The sequence below is a fragment of the Trachurus trachurus genome (assembly GCF_905171665.1).
Source record: "Trachurus trachurus genome assembly, chromosome: 6".
NCBI lineage: Eukaryota > Metazoa > Chordata > Actinopteri > Carangiformes > Carangidae > Trachurus > Trachurus trachurus.
In genome coordinates this window covers 12770067-12793257 of record NC_139897.1, presented here as the reverse complement: position 1 = coordinate 12793257, position 23191 = coordinate 12770067, and the positions used below count along the sequence as shown (strand labels likewise).

The 23191-nt window shown below is 39.8% G+C and overlaps 3 protein-coding genes across 3 annotated transcripts; 1 reads left to right on the top strand and 2 right to left on the bottom strand.

Annotated features, from left to right (window-relative positions):
- Positions 1–1696: 1696 nt before the first annotated feature.
- ppcdc (phosphopantothenoylcysteine decarboxylase) lies at positions 1697–12914 on the bottom strand. The gene is made up of 5 exons (XM_083973091.1): positions 12681–12914; positions 10045–10140; positions 9601–9729; positions 9329–9497; positions 1697–2781 (listed from the first exon to the last, which is right to left on the bottom strand). Exons 1-5 carry the CDS (start codon positions 12822–12824, stop codon positions 2693–2695), a joined length of 627 nt encoding a protein of 208 aa, XP_083829217.1. The 5' UTR covers positions 12825–12914; the 3' UTR covers positions 1697–2692.
- A 150-nt stretch (positions 12915–13064) lies between these two features.
- hacd3 (3-hydroxyacyl-CoA dehydratase 3) lies at positions 13065–16680 on the top strand. The gene is made up of 11 exons (XM_083974154.1): positions 13065–13245; positions 13852–13894; positions 13991–14064; positions 14165–14329; positions 14832–14877; positions 15142–15252; positions 15349–15476; positions 15584–15696; positions 16087–16193; positions 16280–16411; positions 16500–16680. Exons 1-11 carry the CDS (start codon positions 13168–13170, stop codon positions 16574–16576), a joined length of 1074 nt encoding a protein of 357 aa, XP_083830280.1. The 5' UTR covers positions 13065–13167; the 3' UTR covers positions 16577–16680.
- Positions 16681–17553: 873 nt separating this feature from the next.
- Positions 17554–22977, bottom strand: ints14 (integrator complex subunit 14; the record flags this gene model as incomplete). Its single annotated transcript, XM_083974153.1, has 11 exons — positions 22696–22977; positions 22457–22564; positions 22210–22365; positions 21505–21623; positions 21255–21397; positions 21066–21158; positions 19607–19751; positions 19330–19463; positions 18877–18995; positions 17870–17935; positions 17554–17787 (listed from the first exon to the last, which is right to left on the bottom strand). The coding sequence occupies exons 1-11, from the start codon at positions 22918–22920 to the stop codon at positions 17554–17556; spliced, it is 1542 nt and encodes a 513-aa protein (XP_083830279.1). The 5' UTR covers positions 22921–22977.
- Positions 22978–23191: the final 214 nt, after the last annotated feature.

The following is a 23191-nucleotide window of genomic DNA, read 5'->3' as shown; positions in this document are numbered from 1 at the left end:
AGGCCAGTCTCTCACAGGCTTGGAGTTTCATTATCTTCTATGTTTTGCTTGTTCATATTGGAATCCACGGGATTCACAACAAAAAACAAAGTGGTTTGATAGAGCTGAGAGTAAGATAAAATTGTTTGTGACACTTATTTTTTTTTTTTTTAGAAACGTCTTGAAATAAACAACTTTTGATAAACAGGAAATGAAGTGAGAGTGGATAAGAGAGGTATGTTTAGTCTTGAAAAGCAAAGCTGTGAGTAGTTCACACTCCCTCTGACTGCTGAGCCTATCTGCAGTTTTGGTGATTTGACGATAGCTGTGAGAACATGGTGTTTATTCCCGGCAGACGCACCTGCAAACTGCTCACTCCCACGGCGCTGTCAAGGCTGCACTGACACTCCCCTCATCGGTGTGGCTGATGTAATGTGCCTCTGGCCTCATTAACAGAAACACAGCAGCCAATAGCAGCAGGACAGGTTATGGCTCAGGGAAGGATGCTCCTCACTGAGCGAGCCATTCACACAGCTCCATGTGCTGCAACCTCGACTACCCAACAGTAACAATGCCCCCAGTTATTTGCAAACCAAATCTCCCTCGCGTCCTTTGGATTTGGTGGGACCAGAGATAAACCAAGATAAAAACATAACTATGTGAACAGCATGGAAGGGGGAAAAAAACATGAACAGTGCTAATGTCCACGTGTGGGGTCATAAAGGATGCATTCACTCTCACAGAGAGGAGAAATACCAATGCTTTGGAATCTAGTTTACAGTTACATGACAACAGGATACAATTAATGATTCACTAGCAATGGATCTGAGTAGAACACATTTATTTTATGCAGTAAAACAATAAAAGCTGTGTGACAATATAATTATTTTAATGATCAGTTTTATACTGACAGCACTAGATTTAGATTTAGATAGTGTGTGTGAATGTCAATCTGTTTTCCAGGAAAGTTCTTGTCAACAGCTCCTGGTGTGTGAATGATGAGTATTCATAGTACTTTGAGCCCATAGCCTAAAATGTCCGTGTTAATTTTCTGACATAACGTTGCAGAGACACACCTGGCTCCAACATTACCACCTACAAAGTTCAGTTCCTTTCAGTGTATTATAAGTAAAACAGTTGTTTTAGTCTGCGTCTTCTCACAGCACAGTATATAAACAAACCATTGTCTATGGTTTCTTGACACAATCCAGACTGGTACGTTTCACTTTGTTAGGAGATGGAAGGTTTAAACAAATATAAACATGTCTAACGCTAATGTGAGCTGTGGGTTTCATCGCTTTTTTTTTCCTTCGATACTTTCAGACATGGTGAAAAGTTTAGGTGAGAACTGCTTTGGGACATCTGTTACACCTTGGTGTTTCCTTTAAAAGTGTACGTTTGCTAAAATTCAACTGCCACCAGAACCTAGTGGTTACCAAGCATGAGGCACCTGTATCTTAGCTGACAGTTTCACGTGTAACTGCAGTACAGCCAGTCTGTCAAACTGCCTTGTGGGAAAAGACTTTCTGCAGCTTTGTTTCACATAAATAACCCCATAGGCACCATGACAGTTACTCTTGATGACGGGTCCTGAAGTCCAGACTTCAACCTTGCCACTATAACTTCAGTCAAACACAGGAGAGAGTCAGGGTTCAGCAGCAGAGTTTTATTTGTTCACAGGCAACACAACCAGTACAATTATTTAATAGAAAAATACATAGATAAACATATATTTTTTAATGATCTCTCTCACACCTGAAACATGCAGAGGGACCTTTTTCACAAGTATCACACCTGCATTACACCTGAAGTCTTCCTTGATGACTTGAACTGATGACTGATTTAGACATCCTTTTAATGATTTAGTTTGTCTTTTATCTATAATGACCTCTTTGCCGAGGTACACCTGTGTTGCTTTTCTCTGCGCACCACATGACATGACAGTTATTGCTGATTATGAAAAACAAGACCTTCAATTTCTGAGTCATTTGCTTATTTAGGACAACCAATTAAAATACAAATACAATACAAATCAATATGAAAAGTGTTTTAACCTCACTTTCTTCCTTTGATATCCAGTTCTAATGAACAACACTACTGGTATTACAATCCTCCTTTTTAAAGGAAGTTGGCAAAGAAATGGTGTCTTACTTTTATCCTCTTGGAAAAAGGGTGAGGTTTAATGGACAAACAGTTTGGTAATCCTGGTTAATGACATGCTGCCCTTGACTTTCTTGGCTTTGTTCCTCTTAATGTCATAGTTTATTTAGTGGTGAATGCAGTTATACATTACAGTTGTGCTTATACTGGACATTTTGTGTTCTGTCAAATAGCAACATCACTGAAGTTAAAATATTGCACCTTTGTAAAGAAAAAGTCAAAGAAGTGTATAATAGGCATTTTCAGGGTTGGGAGTGACCAACCATACACAGATTTCAGTATGAGTAACAGACATTTATACCTTAAGCCATGTCAGCAGATCCATGACCTCACCGAAGTCCTGAAAACAAAGGCTACAGGTGTGTGTTTTCCTGCCTCAACAGGTGTGACAAAAAATAATAAGAGAGATACTAACGAGTCTGTACACACCCACACATACCAAGAGGAGGAGACTTGTCACGTAAAAAGGGCAAACATAAATCCAATTAATTAGGAGGACCAGTCATCATATTTATTCTTTCATTGGTGGCTGATGTCAGTTTGCTCAGCTGATTCATGTTTGCTCAGATGACTCATCTGGTTTCTGTAGATACTGTCTGACAACACTGATGATTGTTGATACCTCTGCCATGGCTCCTTTACCTGCAACACAGTAAAGAATTAGTGGTTCTACAAACAACTTCTGCAGAGAGGTATAAATCAATAAAAAGATCAGACCAGAAGACATATTCTCTTGCACATACAATGGGTTTGCATACCTAGATTTGCGCTGAGTCACTTAAGTGTTCTGTTCATACCTAACCAGTGAATCAATGACACATAACACTGTCAGGAAGCTGGCCTGCACTAGAGATTTATCTTGTTCTGCTGTTAATGCAAACAGCTTCAAAATAAAGATTTACAGAATAGAGAGAGAATTTGTCAAGCTATTGCTCTAAGATTATATGTTGGTTTAAATCATCTTTTGGACACTTTTAGATTATAATGGATCACTAACACATTGTCTTTCCTAGTTTTACAGTGGTTCGTGGGAGTAAAAAAGTAATGTACCAATGTCCTTCAAAAACAGAGCTGATTAGGGAAAGGGTTAGCTAGACCAGATCATAAAGAATAATGAAGGCCTTGCACTACATCATGCTATGTATCAATATATATGTTTGTAAATGTATTGTAAGCATTTTCGTAAAACACACACTCATAATATTCTTGAACGAACAATAAAAATATATATTCTTGATAAAAGTGTATCTTCTGCTTTACCATCTTTTTATACCAGTCATCACTGGATTTCATTGTTATTAGTACTTTCACCTTGAGCCATTTATAGCTCATTCAGAAAGCACTCAGACCCTTTATTTTTTTCTAAATTGTCTTATATTGCAGTCTTATAGTACATCGCCACTTGGTACCTCATAATGACAAAGCAAAAAACTGCTTTTTTGAATCTAATACTTAGCCTCGTATAGATCACCAACTGAATCTTGATTTCCCTACACCTTGACTTTAGTCAATTTGTGTTAGATTTATGGACATGATTTGGAAAGACATACCCCTTGTTGCCTGCTTAACTCAGACACAGCATCAGACACAGATCTGAATAGCTGGTTATTTATATACCACAGTGGGGCTCCAGACAACTCTGATTATATTTTATCATGCACTCTTCATCTATAGCAACACTTTGATTTACAGTGATATAGAATATGTCCTCATTAACTAACCGTCTGTGACTGTGGTACATTTTTGATAATTAACAAAAGATTATATATATATTATATATATATACAATATTGAAGAAATGTGCACTAAGTATGTTTAATAGTCCTAGGTGTGCATTGCAAATAAATGGATGTTATTGGCAGTTCAGATGCGTAGAGGTACAGGGTCATTAGTTAATTAAAAACTTGTACCGGTATATCATGAGACTCTCTTGTTTTCATGTTACTACCAGGATCATGGACCATATCCATGGGGACCCTTGAATGGCATGATTGTGTGTAAAAAATTATGCAAGACAGATGCCAAACAGGTTTGTTGGAATAAATGATCAACTCTGGGGGAAAAAGTGGAAGTGATGCTGTAAAAAAAAAAAAAGGTGGTGATGCCTGGGGAAATATGTTCCAGATGTGGAGATTCTCAGGGGGATATAATGATTGTTGGACTTTACTTCAGTGTATGTGTATTGATGAGTCAGCCTTGCTTTGCTGTATTTTGTATTTTTATAAATCTTAGACTCATATTCAACTGAATTGTTTCTGTGTGTTTCTTGACTCTCTCTTGAGTGTTTATCCTGTTTTTTTTTGAGTAAATCCATATTGGTTTTGAGTTAGGTGTTGCACAAGACCTGAAGATCCACTGGCCTTCTGCCAGTTCTGCCATGACAACAACATACTGGTTCAGGTTGTACTGCACTCTGTATTCTTCCACTACAGAGTGTGATATCTTTTTAAAAATAATTTATAATAATAGTTAATATTACAATAGTTGTGGTGTGTTGTATTGTCACAAAATAAGAAGATAATACAGGGACATTAGGTGGAGTAATGCTGTTCTAACATTTAAAGAATCAATTTGAAGACATATTAGATTGGATGTTAGATTTATGCCATTGACAGAATGATGGGTGTGCCAAATGACAACACAAGATGGACCACATATCATAGATAGACATTAAATACATTATGGAACTGATTGTACCTCTCTGTGAAAAGGACATGGTGTGTCTATGGGCTGCTATAGGCTATTCTGATAGGAAATACACTCTGCCAAGTTTCACATGACATACCAATGATGAGTATCCTGCCCCCCTATGTCAAGATTAGTTGAGGGTAGAATCCACCCAAGCACACTGAGCAGGTTCATATGCCCTCCTCCTACACATTAGCTGTGTCCTATGATTCATGCAGTCTCCTGTTCAGTGGAGACGTTTGTTCTGAAACTGAGGACATGTACCCAGGAAGTGCTCTTTGTTGTTACAGAATGCAGCGCAAGCCTTAATTTTGCTTGTTTCTTTGAGAAGTTGAAGTATTTATTGGAGAACTCTGTGGTTGCTGTGCGCTATGTGAAATAGTGACCGTCGTGCACCCCAACTTCCTCTTATCTGTCTGAGACCTTTCCTTTAGTTCTGTTAAAGACACAGCTCAGTGGGGCCAGCTGTTATGCACTGCCTACTCAATTGGTACCTTTCAATGCAAAGGAACTGTGGTTGTATGAAGTCCTGCCTACATCTTCTTTCATAAAAAGTCAAAGGCTGAGGCCCACTGGTGGAAGCCTGGAGCCTGGCGGCTGGGCCTGCCAAAGGCTACAACCAGGCAGGAAAGTCAAGGGGCCTTGAAAAAAATCTCTGCCCTAAGGCCACAGTGGACTTAATGCCCCGCCCGCACTGCCCCAGTTGACTTTGCGGTTTTCTCTTCTGCCTCTTTTCTGGCACACGGCTTTGAAAACCTGCGTCTTTTAAGAAAAAAAAGCGTCTTTTGATGACATTCTAGCAATAACAAGGGTTTGATTCGAGCTTGGCATGAACCGCTATAATGACAGTTTGACACCAATCTATCACCGGCCAACCAGGAGACTTCATCAAACGCACCCCCCACCACTGTCTGTCGGTGTCCGCGAGGCTGTGAATGTTTCTCTGGAGCATCTAATTTGCATGCAACAATGTAAGTAACTATTTGTAAAAACGTTATTGCTCTCTAAAATGTTGAGTGTGATGGTAATGACAGATGTATGAGGGACAGCGATATTTAACTATAAATAAATTGCAAATTGACTGAACAAATATAAACTAGGCCTTATATGAATTTGAAAAATGTCTTCTTACAGTAGGTTGTTATGCTAGACCAAGGCAAGTGCTAATGCCCCCCCATCCAAGGCACTGACGGCACTGAGAGACAGTGCTGGGATTTCTTGTGTGTTTCTTTTGGTAACTGAACAATGATGAACGCAGATCAACAAAATGTGAACAAAAGGTGGCGGATGTAAAAGCCTTGTCAATTAAGTTTTTTTTCTCAGGGCTTTCTCAGTTGCTTCACTGTACGAAGCTCAAGTTGCTCAGGCTCTCCCTCCAAGCCCAGATATTCTGCTGTACCAGGTAACAACATTGTACACTCAGATCCATCATCTAAGATGGCATAGGTATCAAAGGTTTTGTCCTTGTTAGAGAGTCTCACTTCAACAACTTTGGGCCTTTCTCAAACGAAATCTGGTGTTTGTCATATGGTGCCTGTTGGGGCTCTATATTACATTCCTCTTCTGTATCTCTCCCTCTGAGTAACCCTGCTCATACTGCTCAACTCTGTCCATCAAGTCTGGAACCATACCTCTTAGTGCTGTCTTTACACTACCTGCCCAATTCCAATTTGTTGCCTTAATCCAATTTTTTTGACTGTCTATTTACATATTCTATCAGAAGTGACCCATATCTGATATCTGCCTTTACACCTGCTTTATTTGTGTGAAACAACCCGCTGGAAATAAACTAGTTATTTATTTTTTTAAGACGGGAGTTTGTCACGTTATGATTCCATATTTTAAACAAAGGTGAGTCTGGTGCTCAGAGTTTATATCCAACACGTCACTGTTTACAAAGTGAACACCTAGTCTGTCCTTACTAAATAAAGTCAGTGAAGTGGCTGCGTGGAGCGGAGCTGTTGTAAGATGAGCAGCTGACAGTGACAGTTGTGCCACCGTTCAATCCTCCGTCACTCAAGTGAGGACAGGACAAAGCCTCTTGGACACATTTGTGTACATTGTTTGTTTTTCCTGTCTTGATTTCTAATCGGCTCAATTCAGTTTTTGCCGGCAGGAAAACGAAATCTGGTGTTTGTCTCGCGCGCTCTCTCTTTTCACACTCCCTGGCTTGCCCTCGTATCGATCCGCACAGACTGGACAAAAACAGACATGCCAACGCCATGAAAATGAAACACTATATAATTCCTGTGACAACCTGCCATGGTAGTCCAGGTGAGTCCCACGTGTCAATCACAGGCTACAGAGGTTAGGGAAACGTGTGGGCATGTGAATTAATATGATCATTGATGACATATGACACGCATTGCCAGGAAAGATCTGATCTGTCTGTTTAGACTGCAGACGTATTGGCAGATATCCAATTTGTATCTGATTTATTTCCATATATAACGGGGGCCTGAATCTGATCTGACAATATCCGATTCCATGCGTATTTGTCCCGTTTACACATTCATGTTACAGATCCGATCTGAGCCACTTGAAAGGAAAAAATCGGAATTGGGCCACTTGAACCGTACAGTGTATAGACAGCCATGCCACTTCCAGCCTCAGTAGGACAGATTCAGGAGGCTGTGATACAGGTGCCGCTCTGGCCTGTGGTTGTTGGGGAGGCCTGCCATAAAGTTAAGATGTTGCATTAGGTGTTTAGTAACAGTAATAGAAGAGACAAGAGTGACCCTTGTGAAATGTACCCTGGGAGAATGTGTTTCCTGCTACTTACATTTTTCCTGTCTTAACTAAGTTGATTAGCCTCATCTGGAGGATGAATGCAAGGTCGTAAAATTATATAGGCTAGATCCTGTCTCATGTTCATGGACATAGAACATGAATTGTGTATGTTAAACAGATACAGTAATTGATTAGATTTACAGGAAACATGGATGGCTAATGTTAATGTGCCTAATATGATAAGCTATATCCTTATGTTGGGAGAAGGTGGAGTTTTGGAGTTAGAAAGTATATAAGGTTATGGTTTTGAGCCATAGAGAGAGAGATCTCATATGGGCACCAGAGATGCTCCAGGATTCTGCATTTTTTGCACACATGCTCTTCTTCGTGTTAATAAACTCCTTTTTGAATACAAGTGAAGACGTGTCGGCGGTGATCCCTTCTTTTCATCAACACATCAATATACCACATTGCTGAACGGGTCATGGGTCCATTTTCCAGCATGGGTGTTTACTCCGGCTGATGATGTGTGATGTCCAAAAAGAGTGTTAAAGGTCATAGCTAAAACTTTTTCATACATTTTTCAAAAATAATGCATCCACAGAATGTCTAGAGGGGTGCAGAATAAACGTATTAATTTTACTGAATTTAAAAAAAAATAGTATATAAATAATTGTTTAATACATTTTGGCGGGTCCGAAATATATAAATATTTACATCTGGTTACGTTGGCAACGTCAGCATGGAATGATCTCTGTGGCAACAGCATTAGAACGTTGATGTCATGTGTCTACTGCTGTAACTGGCGACCAGTAAAACGGAAGGTCGGAGCGAGAGCAGTCAGTTCTACACCTACTGGCCAGGAGGAATTTAACTTGTAGCTATCACCTTTAAATTACTTTTAATGTGTTATTGGCCGTCTGTGTTCTTTTTGGAATTAATGACAATCTGCCTATGGGGGAAAATAACAAAAATGCGAAAAATAAATAAATAAAAAGCTGCTTCTATGAAAAGGCTATCATATTTTAATTTACTTATATTGACCCTAAAAACAATTTAGTATAGGTAAGGTTTTGCCCACTCAAGTGATACCGGTATCTGGTCTGACCCAAGGACTATAAGGGGGCACTACTCTGCCAAATGAATGCGCACAAACAAGCACAATGGGCATTCCAAAAACTTTCTAGGTGCATTTCTCTACAACTATCTTTACTAAAGTGTGCCCTGACTGTATCTGGAAGCCTGGAACCACACCCAACAGAGATATTATAATTTACTTACACACCCTGGAGTGCAACACATCACATCATCAAAGTAAAACCACTGGAGAGGGAGGCTATTTGATAAGTTGTTCTTTGAATCTATAGCAACAGTACACTTGCACATATGGAAACCTTTTTTGTACACTAATTACTGTAATTCTAAAATAACTATAATTATAATTTTATGCAAATTGGTATTTATCTGTACTTGTTACCACCTCTCTGCTCTGTCATGTATTTAGCTCATCTTCTGCTTAATTCACAATTACTGCATTTGATTATGACTCATCTGTCATATTGTAAGAAGTAGTTCTTACAATGACTTGCATACGTAAAACATTTTTTAGGCTATAATAATATATATATATATGAAAGATTATAATGTAGTTACAATCTATATGATAGTATTTCTAATAATGCACGTATTCAAATTGTTAAGGTCCAACCAACATGGTTCTACATTGTGGAATTCTTATTATTTCATTTCTTTATGTGGTATTAAAACCCACCTTCATCTCCACACACTAGCACCTTGGCAATGCAGGGGATTTCCACATATCCAAACTCCTTCAACCTGGAAACCTGCTCGGCTGTAATGGGATGCTGCCACATGGCTGTATTCATTGCAGGGCAGAAGAGGAGAGGTCGACTGGTATCCCAAGCTCTTACCACACTGGTCTGCCAACATACAAACGTAATAATAATAATTTCATATACCACATGATAGATTTTTATATGTCAGAAAAGATTGTGGATAATCTGATAAAAATATCATGCTCACCAGCAGATTGTCACAAATGCCACTAGCAATCTTTCCAAGAGTGTTGGCATCTAAGGGGGCAATGACAAATAGGTCTGCCCAGCGCCTCAGCTCAATGTGTAGCACCGGGTCAGATCTCTGTGTCCACATCTAGAGCACAGACATGCTGTTAGACACACATTATTTACAAGTGATTCACTTCCTCCAGTGCATGATACTTTAGACCAAGGCCTCTCAGCGCCTTCTAACCTTTGATCATGTTTCAAAATTCCCATGAGCTCAGCACCTGTAATGCTGTTGAGTGAATACTTGATGACTCTTACTGCATTTGAATATACTTAAGGTGACTTTGAGAATGGCATTAGTTTATATTTGAATTTCAGGAGCATGAAAAAAAAGCTTCAAACTAATACAGCATTGATGTTGCATAGGTCAGTTAATAATAATAATAAAAGTGTTTGTTACCTCCCACTCATCTTTGTCACTGTAGATTTTTACTGAAACGTCTGCAGGATTGTAGAAGTGCTTGGCATGCTCTGTGGTGATCACTCTCACATCCACCTAAACCATGAAACAAAACAGAGACATCTTTCTATCTCTTTCTGTTTTGTTATGTGTTTTACACTTTAACATAGGTCCAGTGTGTAAAATGGGGAGGGGGGGGTGTGTATTGCCAATAAACCTTGCCAATACACACTGAACCTTTAGCAACTATTAACAGTGTGGGTAGATGTGTGCAATAGGGCATTTAGCTTTCACAGCAACACCAACTATTACACCATATGTAATATCTACCCAAGTTTTTGCAACCACTGCATCAACATTTTATTATTTGCTGTGGACTACGTGAGCCTTTAAATGAAAACCACATCTTATTCAAGTTCAATTATAGCTGCTGCGCAGCAATGGGTCGGGTCCGGGCTACTTTTGGGCAAATTTAGGCAATTCTGAGCAACAAACAGGAGAATAGGAAGACAAGACAGTTGACCTTATAATGTCCAATTTGCATCAGTTTAGGATTGAACCCACAACCTCGGGAACCAAAGACCATTGTCTATCGCACTGAACTAATTGACAAGTGGCAGTTCAACAGTGGCTTCACAAATTGAGTAAGCCATTCACTGTCGTGTAGGCACATTTGAAACCACAGTAAAAAGAAAAATCAGTTTTTGAGGTAAAATAATGATATGTATTTGTCAAACATCTACTATGAGTCTAAGATGTTAGGAGCCGTCGCACATGGTCCAGTCCAAGCTATTTGGATTTTTAAATTTAGAGGCTTGCTGTGATGCCACCATTAGGACAATTGTCTTGTGTTTCGTGTTGAGGACAACTGACATTTTGATCTGTCATCATCATCATCACCCTTGCTGGGTCTCGAACCCACAGCCTCTGACACCAAGAACCAGCTCCTAACACGCTGAGCTAATTAGCTGGTAGTGAGACCTGCTGTGTAGCTTCATTTATCCACTCAGGTGAGCCAGTGCCCGGGCAGCTGTTGTGATGAAATGGTCAAAATTTCAGAAATTCAGTCATCTAAACAAAAATCTGATAATACATAAATTGCATCTTGACAGCATGGAAATGTTGGAATTTGTTTTTAATGATAAGTGTTTTGCTTCATAAGAGAAAATATGTTTATAAATTCCACTCTCACATTGACTGCAGTTGTTCCCATGAGAGCAGAATTCAAAATGTTCTAGAAAATTCAGTTTTTGAGACAAAATTCTGATATTTTCCAAACTTCATCAACCATGACTCCAGAATATTGTCTTTTTTTTCAGGAAGTTTGAAAATGGATTTATCAAGAATTTGATGGTATATGTCTACAGTACTGTTTACAGTCAAACGTTTTCATGCACTGTTGGCTCAATTTTTGCTTAATCAAAAATCCGAGAAACAAGTTTTGTGGAGGACAGTCTGGAGATGCTCTGTAGCAAGTTTGGTGTCAATTGAGCAAAAATTGTGGGAGGAGATACATTTTAAAAGTTTTACAGTTATTGAAAAAAAACAGAGTGATGGACTTCATAATTTGTAATAAGTTTAAGTGGACAAAAGTTTCAGCAGTATTGAGGCTACATTATGGTGAAGTTTCAAAACTTTAGCATCTACCGTTGGTTTGGTAGGAATTTTTAAAGTTTTTTTAATTTAAACGCTTATTGTGCCCCCCCTAGGAGGGGGGGGCACATGTCCTTGGAGTTGAGTAAATCTGGCATGGGACTGGACCTTTGTGCAAAGTTTGGTGAGTTTTCGCCCATGGGAAGTATGACTTCCTTGGAAGAAGAAAGAAAGAAGAAGAAGAAGAAGAAGAAGAAGAAGAAGAAGAAGAAGAAGAAGAAGAAGAAGAAGAAGAAGAAGAAGAAGAAGAAGAAGAATTCCTAGGAATACAATAGTGCCCGGACCCTAAAGAATTCCTAGGAATACAATAGTGCCCGGACCCTAATAACAGTATCTGAAAACTACAATAGCAAGATAGTACTGCTGTCTTGTTGATGTGGTTGTATTGTTGCCTGACAGCTGCAATATCTCCATCTTGTGGCTAATCTGTAGTCATGAGGGCCCTGTCAGGCAGACAAACAATAATCCCAAATAATCCTTACATTAGCATCAGAAACTTAAAAAAAAATAAGAGTTCAAATGATCCTCTAATAATATTTGCCCTTCTGATGAAGCCAGTATTGTGTAGTTGCTCATGCAAACTTAACTAACCTAAACTAAATCTAAATCAAATCAGTATTTGCTAGGTTGTTCCAAGGATCTCGGTGGGCTTGGCACAGTCTGGTCTGCCTCAGTGTTTTCTGCCTCTTCTTCATTTAATCCGACTGAATCCATGATGCTGGCGTCAGGGCTGTCAGGCCATCTCTTCTAACACTGAATGCTCTACTTGTCTCTGGGGATAGCTCTGTATGACTGGTTGTATGTTTGGGATCGTTGTCGTGGCGACACATGTTTCCTCACCACTGGATATGACATCCTCAGTAAAGCCTTTGCTTAGCACTATTCTTGGTGCACAAGTAAGAGAGGCAGACGAAGAAACGAAAACTGAGTGCAGACTTCGAATAAAGATTAAAAAAAAAAACATATAGGGAAGAGCAGCTCACCCCAGATATCTGAAGAAGCTGGGAGACCAAGAGAGGCAGTTTCAAGGCTGCAACGCTTCCCGTTACGCCAACAAGAACACGAAACGTCCCACAAGTCTTTACCAAATCATTTCGGAGACATGAAACACTGTCTTCGGTTTGCATATTTACACCACAACAACCAGAACCCCCGACTGACTAACTTTTGGACTGGCCTTGCTGTGTAGTGCGCCCGCAAACCACCTGTCTACGCCGTCGCTTCCGTAAATACTCTCTTTCCGCCAACGAATCAGAGGAGAGCACAATCAACGGGTCTGCGTCGTGAGCGAGCACGTCGCTTTTACGCTGACGTTCGGAGAGCGAGCGCGTTCTCAGAACATTCTGGGTGGGTTATCTACTGAAGACTGGCGGGCTAGTCAGCTAGCGAGGAGGCTCCATTTATTTATTGTGTACCAAAGTATGCTCTTAAATAAATCCTGGTAAGAAAGGGAAAAGCTGAAAACGAACAATGACACTGACACCTCTCGTCTACTGGGCTCAACGACATAAAGAAATCTACCTGCGAGTGGAGCTGACAGACGCTCAGGTGAGAAGCTAAACTGGATACACACACCACAGGACCCTCTGTGGTGACTTGTCTCTGCACTCACTTTTCCATCAGTAAATTGTTTTCAAACGCAGCTACAACACTACTCTGTGCCTACAGAGGCAAACATTAGATCATGCAAATGAAGGCGGTATGTTCCCCTAAATGCAACACCAGTGGGTAGCAGCATAATTTGCATTTTGCATGATATACTAAAGAGATCCTTATCGATGATGGTTGATCTTTACATAGCCCTCTACGAAAGCCTGACATTATCTGGCTGACACCTTTGATCTCACCAAACCTGCTCAGCAATGCCCTGAATTAGTAAAGATATTAGGCCGTGTATGTGTGTATTTGACTGAGTGCTTGTGCAAATTCTGTTATTATATTAATATTTATAGTAAATGTTATAGTCAGATTAATTATTATAAATATTATAATCTTATCTCAATTGTATTTATTAATTTGCATTCAAGTCTGATTAATAGGCTATGTCTTTTTATTTGTCAGTTCCAGTATAGTGCACAGGAAGTAATATGATGCTTGAATTCTCCATTTGTAGGAGGAAGTAAGCTCATCATTTGTCTCTTCTTTTTTTTGCAGAATATTGATGCCCATGTGCATGAAAATGTTCTTCTGTTTAAAGGTGACATATTTAATTTTCATTTAAATGTGATAATATATATATATATATAAAAAAAAAGTATAATCTGTGACATTGTGTATGGTATTTTGTTTGTAGCCCAGGGCCACGGTGCAAAAGGACAAAATGAATATGAGTTCAGCTTGGAGTTTCTTTCACCAGTGAAGCCAGAGGTATGAGCTCATTTCACCTGTCCTCATTGAGATCACTCAGCTGTTCTTTCTCACCTATGGTTTCTAGTTTTACTGATCATCAAATTCACATTGTCGCCAGGTGACCTACAAGTCCACACAACGGCAGGTAAATATCACAGTGCGGAAAGAGCAGCATGGCTGGTGGGACAGACTCACTGTACAGGAGCGTAAACCTGTCTTCTTGACACCTGACTTCGACCGCTGGCTGGATGAGTCAGATGCTGAGATGGAGATCCGGGAAAAGGTGAGATTGAAGTTGTGCTTTTAACTCACTGGAACATTACACATCATCAGAAATGTGCATTTAATTGAATAGCATACCAGTAAACAAAATGGCTGCCCCAATGTTAAACTAAGTTTGTACCTTAAGAAAGGAGTATCTGTGCACTGCAGCCCCTCCACAGGTGGAGGTCGGTGCTCTCAGGAAGGACCAGCAACTTGAAGAAAAGAAAAAAGGAGCCTGGAGCACACGAGTCACTGGTGATGCGAGTAGTTTACTTAGTGCAAAGCAACAACGTCTTCATCAGGGTCAAAATGACCCTTTGACCCTGATGAAGACGTTGTACGTCGAAACGTTGGTCTTGTTGCTTTGCACTAAGTAAACTACTCGCATCACCAGTGACTCGTGTGCTCCAGGCTCCTTTTTTCTTTTCTTTAAGTTTGTACCTTTTATATATAAAAGATTAAGACTAAAAATATTATAAATATAATATAAATAATAAATGTTTCACTTTTTATTTTGAAAGGAGGAGAAAAGAAACAGGCTGAAGGCCTCAAGGCACAAAGAGGAAGGTGAATATTAATCTTGTTAACAGGAAATGTCTATTTTTGTTGGTGTTTTTTTCAAATGTATTGCAAATTTAAGTTGTTAACTGTGCAATACAAAAATTAAAACTCATTTTTTAATGCATGTCCTTTGTGTGTCTTACAAGTGTCTTCCCAGATTTCATTGAAATTTTGTTTGTTTTTGTGACAATTTAGTTTTGTATTTTTTGGCATTATGCTTTTACTCTAACTTTATGCAAACAATAATTACTTTTCTTTTAAATGTTTTAGGGTTTTTTGGCCTGAAAACAGGATTTTTGTTCGTGTATAACCTGGTGCAGTTTCTTGGTTTTTCATGGATCTTTGTCAACATGACTGTGCGCCTCTTTATCTTTGGCAAAGGTGAGGAATTTTAATTGGGCAGTAGCCTAAAAGTCTCTCATTGCTTTACAAAAAACGTGGTAAGACCACTCACTTACAACACGACTGTCTTTTCAGATTCTCTTTACGACACATTTCACACTATATCGGACGTGATGTTCTTCTGTCAGATTCTGGCATCAGTAGAGGTCCTCAATGCTGCTTTTGGTGTGGTCAAAACAGCTACCTTTCCAACTCTTATACAGGTACAGGATGCTCCTTTGCCAGTTTCAGCTTCATGGGGCCACAGATGCCGTGCCAATACACTTCTAGAGTACTGATTTATCATTTTTGACTTTTGCTCTTTTACTAGGTGGTTGGAAGGAATTTCATCCTCTTCATCATTTTTGGTAGTTTGGAGGAAATGCACCACCAGCCTGTTGTCTTCTTTGTTTTCTATCTGTGGAGTGCCATTGAAATTTTTAGGTAATTATGCTTTGCCTTGATGCCTCCCTGTTCCTGGTGAACAGTCTTCCAGGGGGCTTCTCTACATTAAGACTTTTCTTTTCACAATCCCAGCAGAATCTTTTGTATTCAGTAATCTTCGAATCACAGCTGGAAATCAATAGAGGAATATACATTTCTGCTACTGACTTGCTAGCAATAAATATGTTATTGTCCTTTTGATTTGATTCTACTCACTCAGAAACATGTCTGAAAAATTGTATTTTTTTTTAGCAACAAACGGTAGTCACTGTTTACACCAGAAGCATATTTTCACTAAAACTGGGTAATTTAGGTGACACTATCATGTTAGGTGATAAGCAACTAGATATGTGTTGCCTGCCTACAACTAACAGGATGTTCAAATCTCAGGTATCCGTTTTACATGCTGGGCTGTTTTGATACGGAGTGGAAAACCCTGACATGGCTGCGGTACACAATCTGGATGCCACTGTACCCATTAGGTGTTTTAGCTGAAGGTGAGCTTCTTTACTTTTCACTTAACTAATAACAATTCAACACATACAAACACTAAACATGTATCTCCTCTCCCTCTCTCATGCAGCCGTAGCCGTTGTACAATCCATTCCCATCTTCTACGAGACCAAACTCTTCAGCATTCCTCTGCCGAAGGCCATTGGCACTTCCATCAGCTTCTCTTACATTCTGCACATTTATCTCGTTCTTATGTTCCTGGGTACGTCTCCAGATAAAACAGGAATCATTTTGTTGTCTAAAGAAATGTTGCGGCCTGATATGAACTTTTGGTCTCTCTTCCTCCTCAGGACTTTTTATCAACTTTCGTCATCTCTACAAGCAGAGGAAGAGGCGTTTCCACACCAAGAAGAGGAAAGCAAATTAAAGAAAGAGCGCCAACAACAACACCTTCGCTGCCTGTTAATATATGAAGAAATTATCCTCACAAACCACGATCCAGTTATGTTATGAAGATGTTCTCTTTTCCACAGCCTGTTTACTCACTAAAATGAATTCCTTAATGGTCAATGTGAACATCCATAAGATGATGCAATATTTCATCACTGCACTGACGTCTCACTCACTGGTGATTGATTTTGTTTCCATGAATTTTAGTTTGTAGAATAGTGAAGTAAGCCATAGCAGGCCACAGACCTTGAGATTCTATGTGATACCGTGTTCCTTTTTCATTTTAATCTTGGTTTAGTTTTTGTTTGTTCAATGTGGTGGTAGTTTCGGTTCACTAGCACTGGTCTGGAAACACTGCTGTAATCATTTAATACACAGTTATTTGTGTATGAATGAAGAAAGCAACAACATTCTCAACAAATACTGTATTTATTATTCCAGATTTTTGATCCGTCCTGCAAACCTCAGGGAAAATTGTCCTGGTGACTACTTAAATATAAAGAGTGTTTTGTGTCCCCTCTCCTCAACAGTAACAAGCCAGGAAGGAATTTTGTTTGTTTCCATTCCTTACTCTGCTGTATTATTATTTTGTAACCTTAGCCCAAACTTACACTGTCATTATCAAGATTTCCTGTAAATTTTGCAGTTATGTGACATTGAATAAAAATGGAATTTAAATCTGGTCAAATTGCGTATAAAGATCCTACCAAGTAAAATGTAAAAAAAATATGTACATGCAAACATTTTACAAATACCTCATTATGTGTGTTTTGCCATATTTTGGCAGAGTCGCAGAGGAGTTTCATGTTATCCATCATGACTCATTTTCATGAACTTGAAACTGGCTGAATTCTTCAAACTAACATCCAGCATACACCAGATGCTGTCTCCACATTGGTCCACACAGGCCGAGGCTGCTGTATTCAAGTCCGTCTTTACTAACTCAGATGTGGCTCAGCTTGAGAAGTCAGTGTGCATGGGGGCGATGTTGTGATCAAAAGCAGCATACTGGGAATCGCCAGTGCTGGCCAGTTTGAGCTGCTGTGCGGCGTGGGAGAGTTGAAACGCAGCATCGGGATGAGCCGAGTCTGGCAACAAAGTGCACTCTCTCTCCAGCAGGTCGGCCACTCCTTTCAGGAGCTCCCAGAAACCAAAAGCCAAGGCCGCTTTGCGCAGACGGTTGAGCTCCTGACAGATAAAATTAGAAGACAGTTCATTCAATCACAGTTCAGCTGTATTTTCACATCCGAGTAGGTTCAGTCAAGCCTACCTTATAGAAGGTTTGAGTTTTATCTGGTAGTTTTCTTGCATTCCTCAGAATCTTCTGCACATCTGTCTGTAAATTAAAAAAAAAGAAGCACATATTACCCACAAAATGTTTGTTTGCCGCACTGAAGAGCAGTCATTCAAGTAATCCTTTAAACTCATATTGTTAAGGCTTTGACAATATATCTTCTGACTTGTTCACATCAGAACCGTTCAGTGAACACAATCCATGGTCTCTACAACAACTCATTTTGAATATTATGTGGCATTTTCATTGTCTGATATTTTGTGGGATTCTTTGAGCAGAGCCAAAAGCGACTTCATTGATCTTCTCCACAAACTTCACTGTGAGAAAAGTTGGTGTATCTGCTTTAAGAAAGTTGTGTACCTGTTGTAACTGCCTCCTACTCAACTCAGCCCTGATAATTATTTATTAGGTGTTCAACAGCCTGTTTGTGAACTACTTTTATTGGCTGCCTCCATTAGCTAAGAATGTTGTTTATGGTAGAAAACATCTTAGTGTAGTGCAAAGGCTGTAAGACAGGTGCATGAGTTAAAGTGCATATGAGATACTGAGGTCAAGCTGACCCCAGATTAGAGGGAGCTGTATTCTCTCTTCCTGCTATCTCTGGCTGTGTGAGGAGCCTCTCCCTCCCACACTGAGATAAACCAAGAGAAGGGGGTAGAGACCTTGAGGATTTAGACAACATTCATTGGGTGCTATCATTTATGGGGGTAAATTATGGCGACACGGATGCTTTTACTTTTTTTTTGATGGTGTTTGTTCTTTGATATTGATAGCCACTTCGACAGCATCCCACTTGTTTTATGTTCACTGTGCATTGCTGATCCCTCAGGTCTCTTCAATCGAGTGTATTTCAATAAATCCTATTTAATATAAGACATCAGTGTCTCCAGCATTGTTTTTTCACACTGACCCTGAGCCACAGCCGAAGAAAATCGTCTACACAACACAGAGAAAAGATCTCTGATTCAGTGATACTACTGTACCTGCAGTCCACTGGCCTTGATCCACACCGTCACATTCTGAGCATAGCTTCGTTTGACCGATGGTTGGACAGGAAAAGGACTCTTACTGTCATCCTCCCCATAGGGATTCTCTGCAGCCTCTGAAATACCACAAAGGTTATGAAACATCAAAGGGAAATCCGGAGGCCTACACGATCACAATCGGAGCCATTCAACTTTGTTACAGATCGGAGTAAATAATTAACTGCTCGATGATGTAGACAATACATACAAGTACAATGAGGCCTTTGCTCTTTAGGGATAGACAGTCATTTACCCGGAGTTTCAAAATATCCCCCAAATGCCCTAAAAGATTCTTAAAATGATGCTTTCATTACATTTTGTAAACAGTACCAGAGACTCTAGACATTTGCTGTAAATGTGCAGGGAACTACTTGCTGTTATAGCTTGTCTAACAGGTCTGTCACAGGTTACCTGAGATTGGTCCCAAATGTGAGATCTTGCCCAGCCAAGGCAGAGGTTCTGCACCAGGATCAAACAGAGACATCATCAGATTTGATTTCTTCTTACTGTCTGCTTGGGAGTACAGCATGCCGTACCACTCTGGCCTGGGGGGGGAAAGAGCAAACTGCACTTAACCTTTTCGCTCACAAACCGCATGAACTCATTTTGCTGTGCAGGCGTACTGATCAATCAATGCACACAAGTTCTTTCAAATAAGTTAAATATAATGAAGTCCGTTGATTCTCACCCCAGCTGGACCAGTGCCACCATTCCTTCAACTTTCAGGCTGCCATGTAAAAGCACACAAAAATTTGGACTTTTGCCTGCCATCTGACTGGCAGAAGGCTCCTCCTCGAGCTCATCTGTGGCTCCTGTGCCAACTTCATCCACATCTGAAGTCAAGTGCATATAAAACATGTTAACAACACCATAAAATGATCTCATTGATGCTGGAATTCAAAGTAAAAATGTGTGTTCATGTTAAAAGTGGACATTAACCATCAAAAAGATTAACACCTGGATCATCGCTGCCAAAACCATAAAATAGTATTTGCTTCAAAAACTATTCAACCACCAAGAATCAAATGTTGTTCTTGTTATTAATTTGTCTTATTTTTCTCTGCTAAACGTATTTGGGGAGCAAAAACTACAAAAGAAGATTCAGGAAAATTAGCAGATGGGTAAGGTCAGGGGTTTGAAATGCTACTTTTCCTACGTCTTGCTTTATTCCTGCAATAATTCAATAACAATTTATACATACACGACTGAAATGCTTACAAGTTTGAGAGAGCTAAATTGTAACCCTCCACCTGCAGTGGTTTAGCCACCGCCAGCTGGTTGCTCCCCTGTGTACAGCTACAGCACATTTACATTAAGGTATGAATGTGTCGCATCTATTAAAGTATAAGGTCTGTCAGGCCAAAGGCACTTCCTGAGGTCTTTATATGGATTAAAGTGTGTAGAATGAGTGCATTTCTCTGCAGATGATATATACTCTAGGGAGGAGAAAAGAGACCTTGAGGAGTAGAAAACACAGAACACGGTGCCTCCACTGTCGGCGCCATAGGTAATTTATGACTGTATGTTAGACTTGCTTGTACTTTTGAAATGGACAGCCACAAATTACTTTAAAGGGTACACTTGGGGACTAAGAAACTGCAGTAAGGACCAGACTGACAACTAAGGTAGCATCATGCACTGCATGTAGCGGTGATGGCTCTGTTCCTCTTGATCTAGTGCACTTCAGCAAACTCTCCTCAACACGAGACATCAGGGGCTCCAGAGGTCTCCTTCACTCAGACTCATAAACCATGATGACAGAAAACCTCCCCAACAACTAATTTATGGCCCCTGACAACTGTCTCTTGTAGCTGTATTTTAAAAGAATTTACTTCTCATGCAAACTGTTTGCCCCTCATTGCTCTCTTTGACTACTTTTACTGAAATCACAATTCTCTCAGGGGCAAAAGGACATACTGTAGTTGAAAATAGTTAAAAAAAAAAAAAAAAAAGGTTTCTTGAAACATGAGACAACTTTCAAATTTGGGCTCAAAAGATAAAGGTGAAAATCAGCTTCACATTATTTGCTCCTTTAAAGAAAATTATATGTTTTCTGTGAAAATCAGCCATGAGGCAAAAATTAAAGCAGTTTTGTCTATGAATGTTCAGTTTACAATTTAAACATGACAAAAATTTTCAACACTAACCTTTGTTTACAGCAATAGGCAGCACCAAGTGTCTGGATATAGTAGGAGGACTGGAAATGTCAGCGATTTCAATGAAGCCCACAATTTCCAAATCTGAAACATGCACAACAGAACATGAACATTTATCTGAAGAAAAAAATTTGAGTTTCAGTTAAATTCTAAATCAATGCATTAAAGCTGCCCGAGTACCTGTATTGACTATCCGTGGCATGGGTTCCACCTCTTCATCCACCACTACAGGCTCAGGCCGAGGGAACACCTGAACGTCTGAGGACAGGTTCCCACAGTGCAGGACCGCGTGAAAAGGAGAATACGCATAATCGATCAGCCTCCTGTAGACATAGAAAGGAAAAAAAAACCACTGTAACAAAGGACAAAAGCTGCCACAGTAAACATATAAACATGATGAAAAAACAGTTTTCCCCAGTAATAGCCATACCCAAACATGGCTTGTACACTTTTCATGCAAAGTGGCCCCTCCATGGTGAAGATCTGTCCATCGCCTCCACTGATCCTTAGTAGTTCCTCCAAGTTGTCCATGGCATCAGTCATCTGTAACTGAGATTACACAAGAACGTGGGTCTAATTTGTTGCTGCTAACAAAGATATTGCAAGATAGATAAATACTTTATGTATCCGGAAGATGTCGAGATTATTGACAGATGTAAGTTACAGTGCACAATACAATACAATCCATATACAATAGTTACAGTGGAGTTTGATACCAATGACATGGTTGAAGTGAGGCTACATATCAGATTAGGCCTCATATTGTCTTCAGTCATTTGCTTGCTGCTTTAATGATAAAAGACTTCACTATGCAAACCCTGTATTGACACATATTCTTTAGGAACTCACTGACTCGATTCAGGAAATGAGATATCTCCAAAGTGTGCATAGTCAGCTAAACAGTAAAATAGATTACCCTTAACCACAATTCACAAGTTACTGTAATATCACAGTCTGAATTAATACTCAACAATATGGATGTCTGAAGGCTTCTTCAGCAATATTTTATAACATTAAGACCCAGTAGAGCCAGGACCTTGAATTTAATGTTGGCAGATGCCTTTCATTGAATGGTTTGGATAAAGATGTAAGTATATAAAAAAAAGGATTGTTGAACAGGCATCCGAGTCCGTACCTCCTCTGCATTGGCTATACACATGATGTACAGTTTGGTGGGGAAAGGGAAAGGGAGTGGGAACTTCTTGTCATCCCCTCGCTGCTTCAGAGTTTGAAGGGAGTGGCGTAGAGAACCTTTTCCAATACCCAGAGATCCATCAGTAACCAGCATCACCTACAGGACAAGAGGGATGTATGTAAGCACAACACCATGTATCAACGTAAGAAATATGTGCAGATAGTTGAAATGACAAATGTAAAAATACCTGACAGGGACAGCCACTGCCCCACTCCTGTACGACAACATTACTAACTCCATTAAGAGCCGACTCAACACAAGTCTTGTCATAGTCTTCCAGGTTGCTCAGAGCCTCCTGCAGAGAGAAAAAAAATCAAATCACACATCAAACCTCTTCACTAAAGTCTTTCTTCATATTAAATGGAGTCAGGGAAAGGGAAACTTGCTTTGGCTTTCTCCTTTATACGTATTTGAGGCACACTTTACCTGCAATGCATTGTAATCTCTGGTGAAAGGCACCAGGAGCTCCCAGAGGGAGGAGAAGGCCATGAGAGATGTGAACTCCAGGCGGTAGTTTGAGGCCATGTGCTCAAACAACATGTTGAGTCCGTGGACAGCCAGGTTCTTCCTCTGAAACTCCTCGCTGCTGCCGTCCAGAGACACCGGCCGTGTCATGGACAGAGACACGTCCATTAGGACCACGGTAGGCATGGCTCGCTGCTTATGGACTCTCACAATGATGCAGTGAAACTACAGGACCCTCCAGCGTGCTCCTGCTGAAGCAAAAAAGAAGAAAAAGTCAAGTCAAGTCAAGTCATCTTTATTTATATAACACCTTAAACACAACACAAATTGCTCCAAAGTGCTTCACAAAAAGAAAATAAATAAATGCTTATATAAACACAGTACAAAAGAAAAGAAAAACTGAATGATCATAAAAGCTGTTGGTGATGAATTTGACAGGCCAAGACCGGGGGGATTA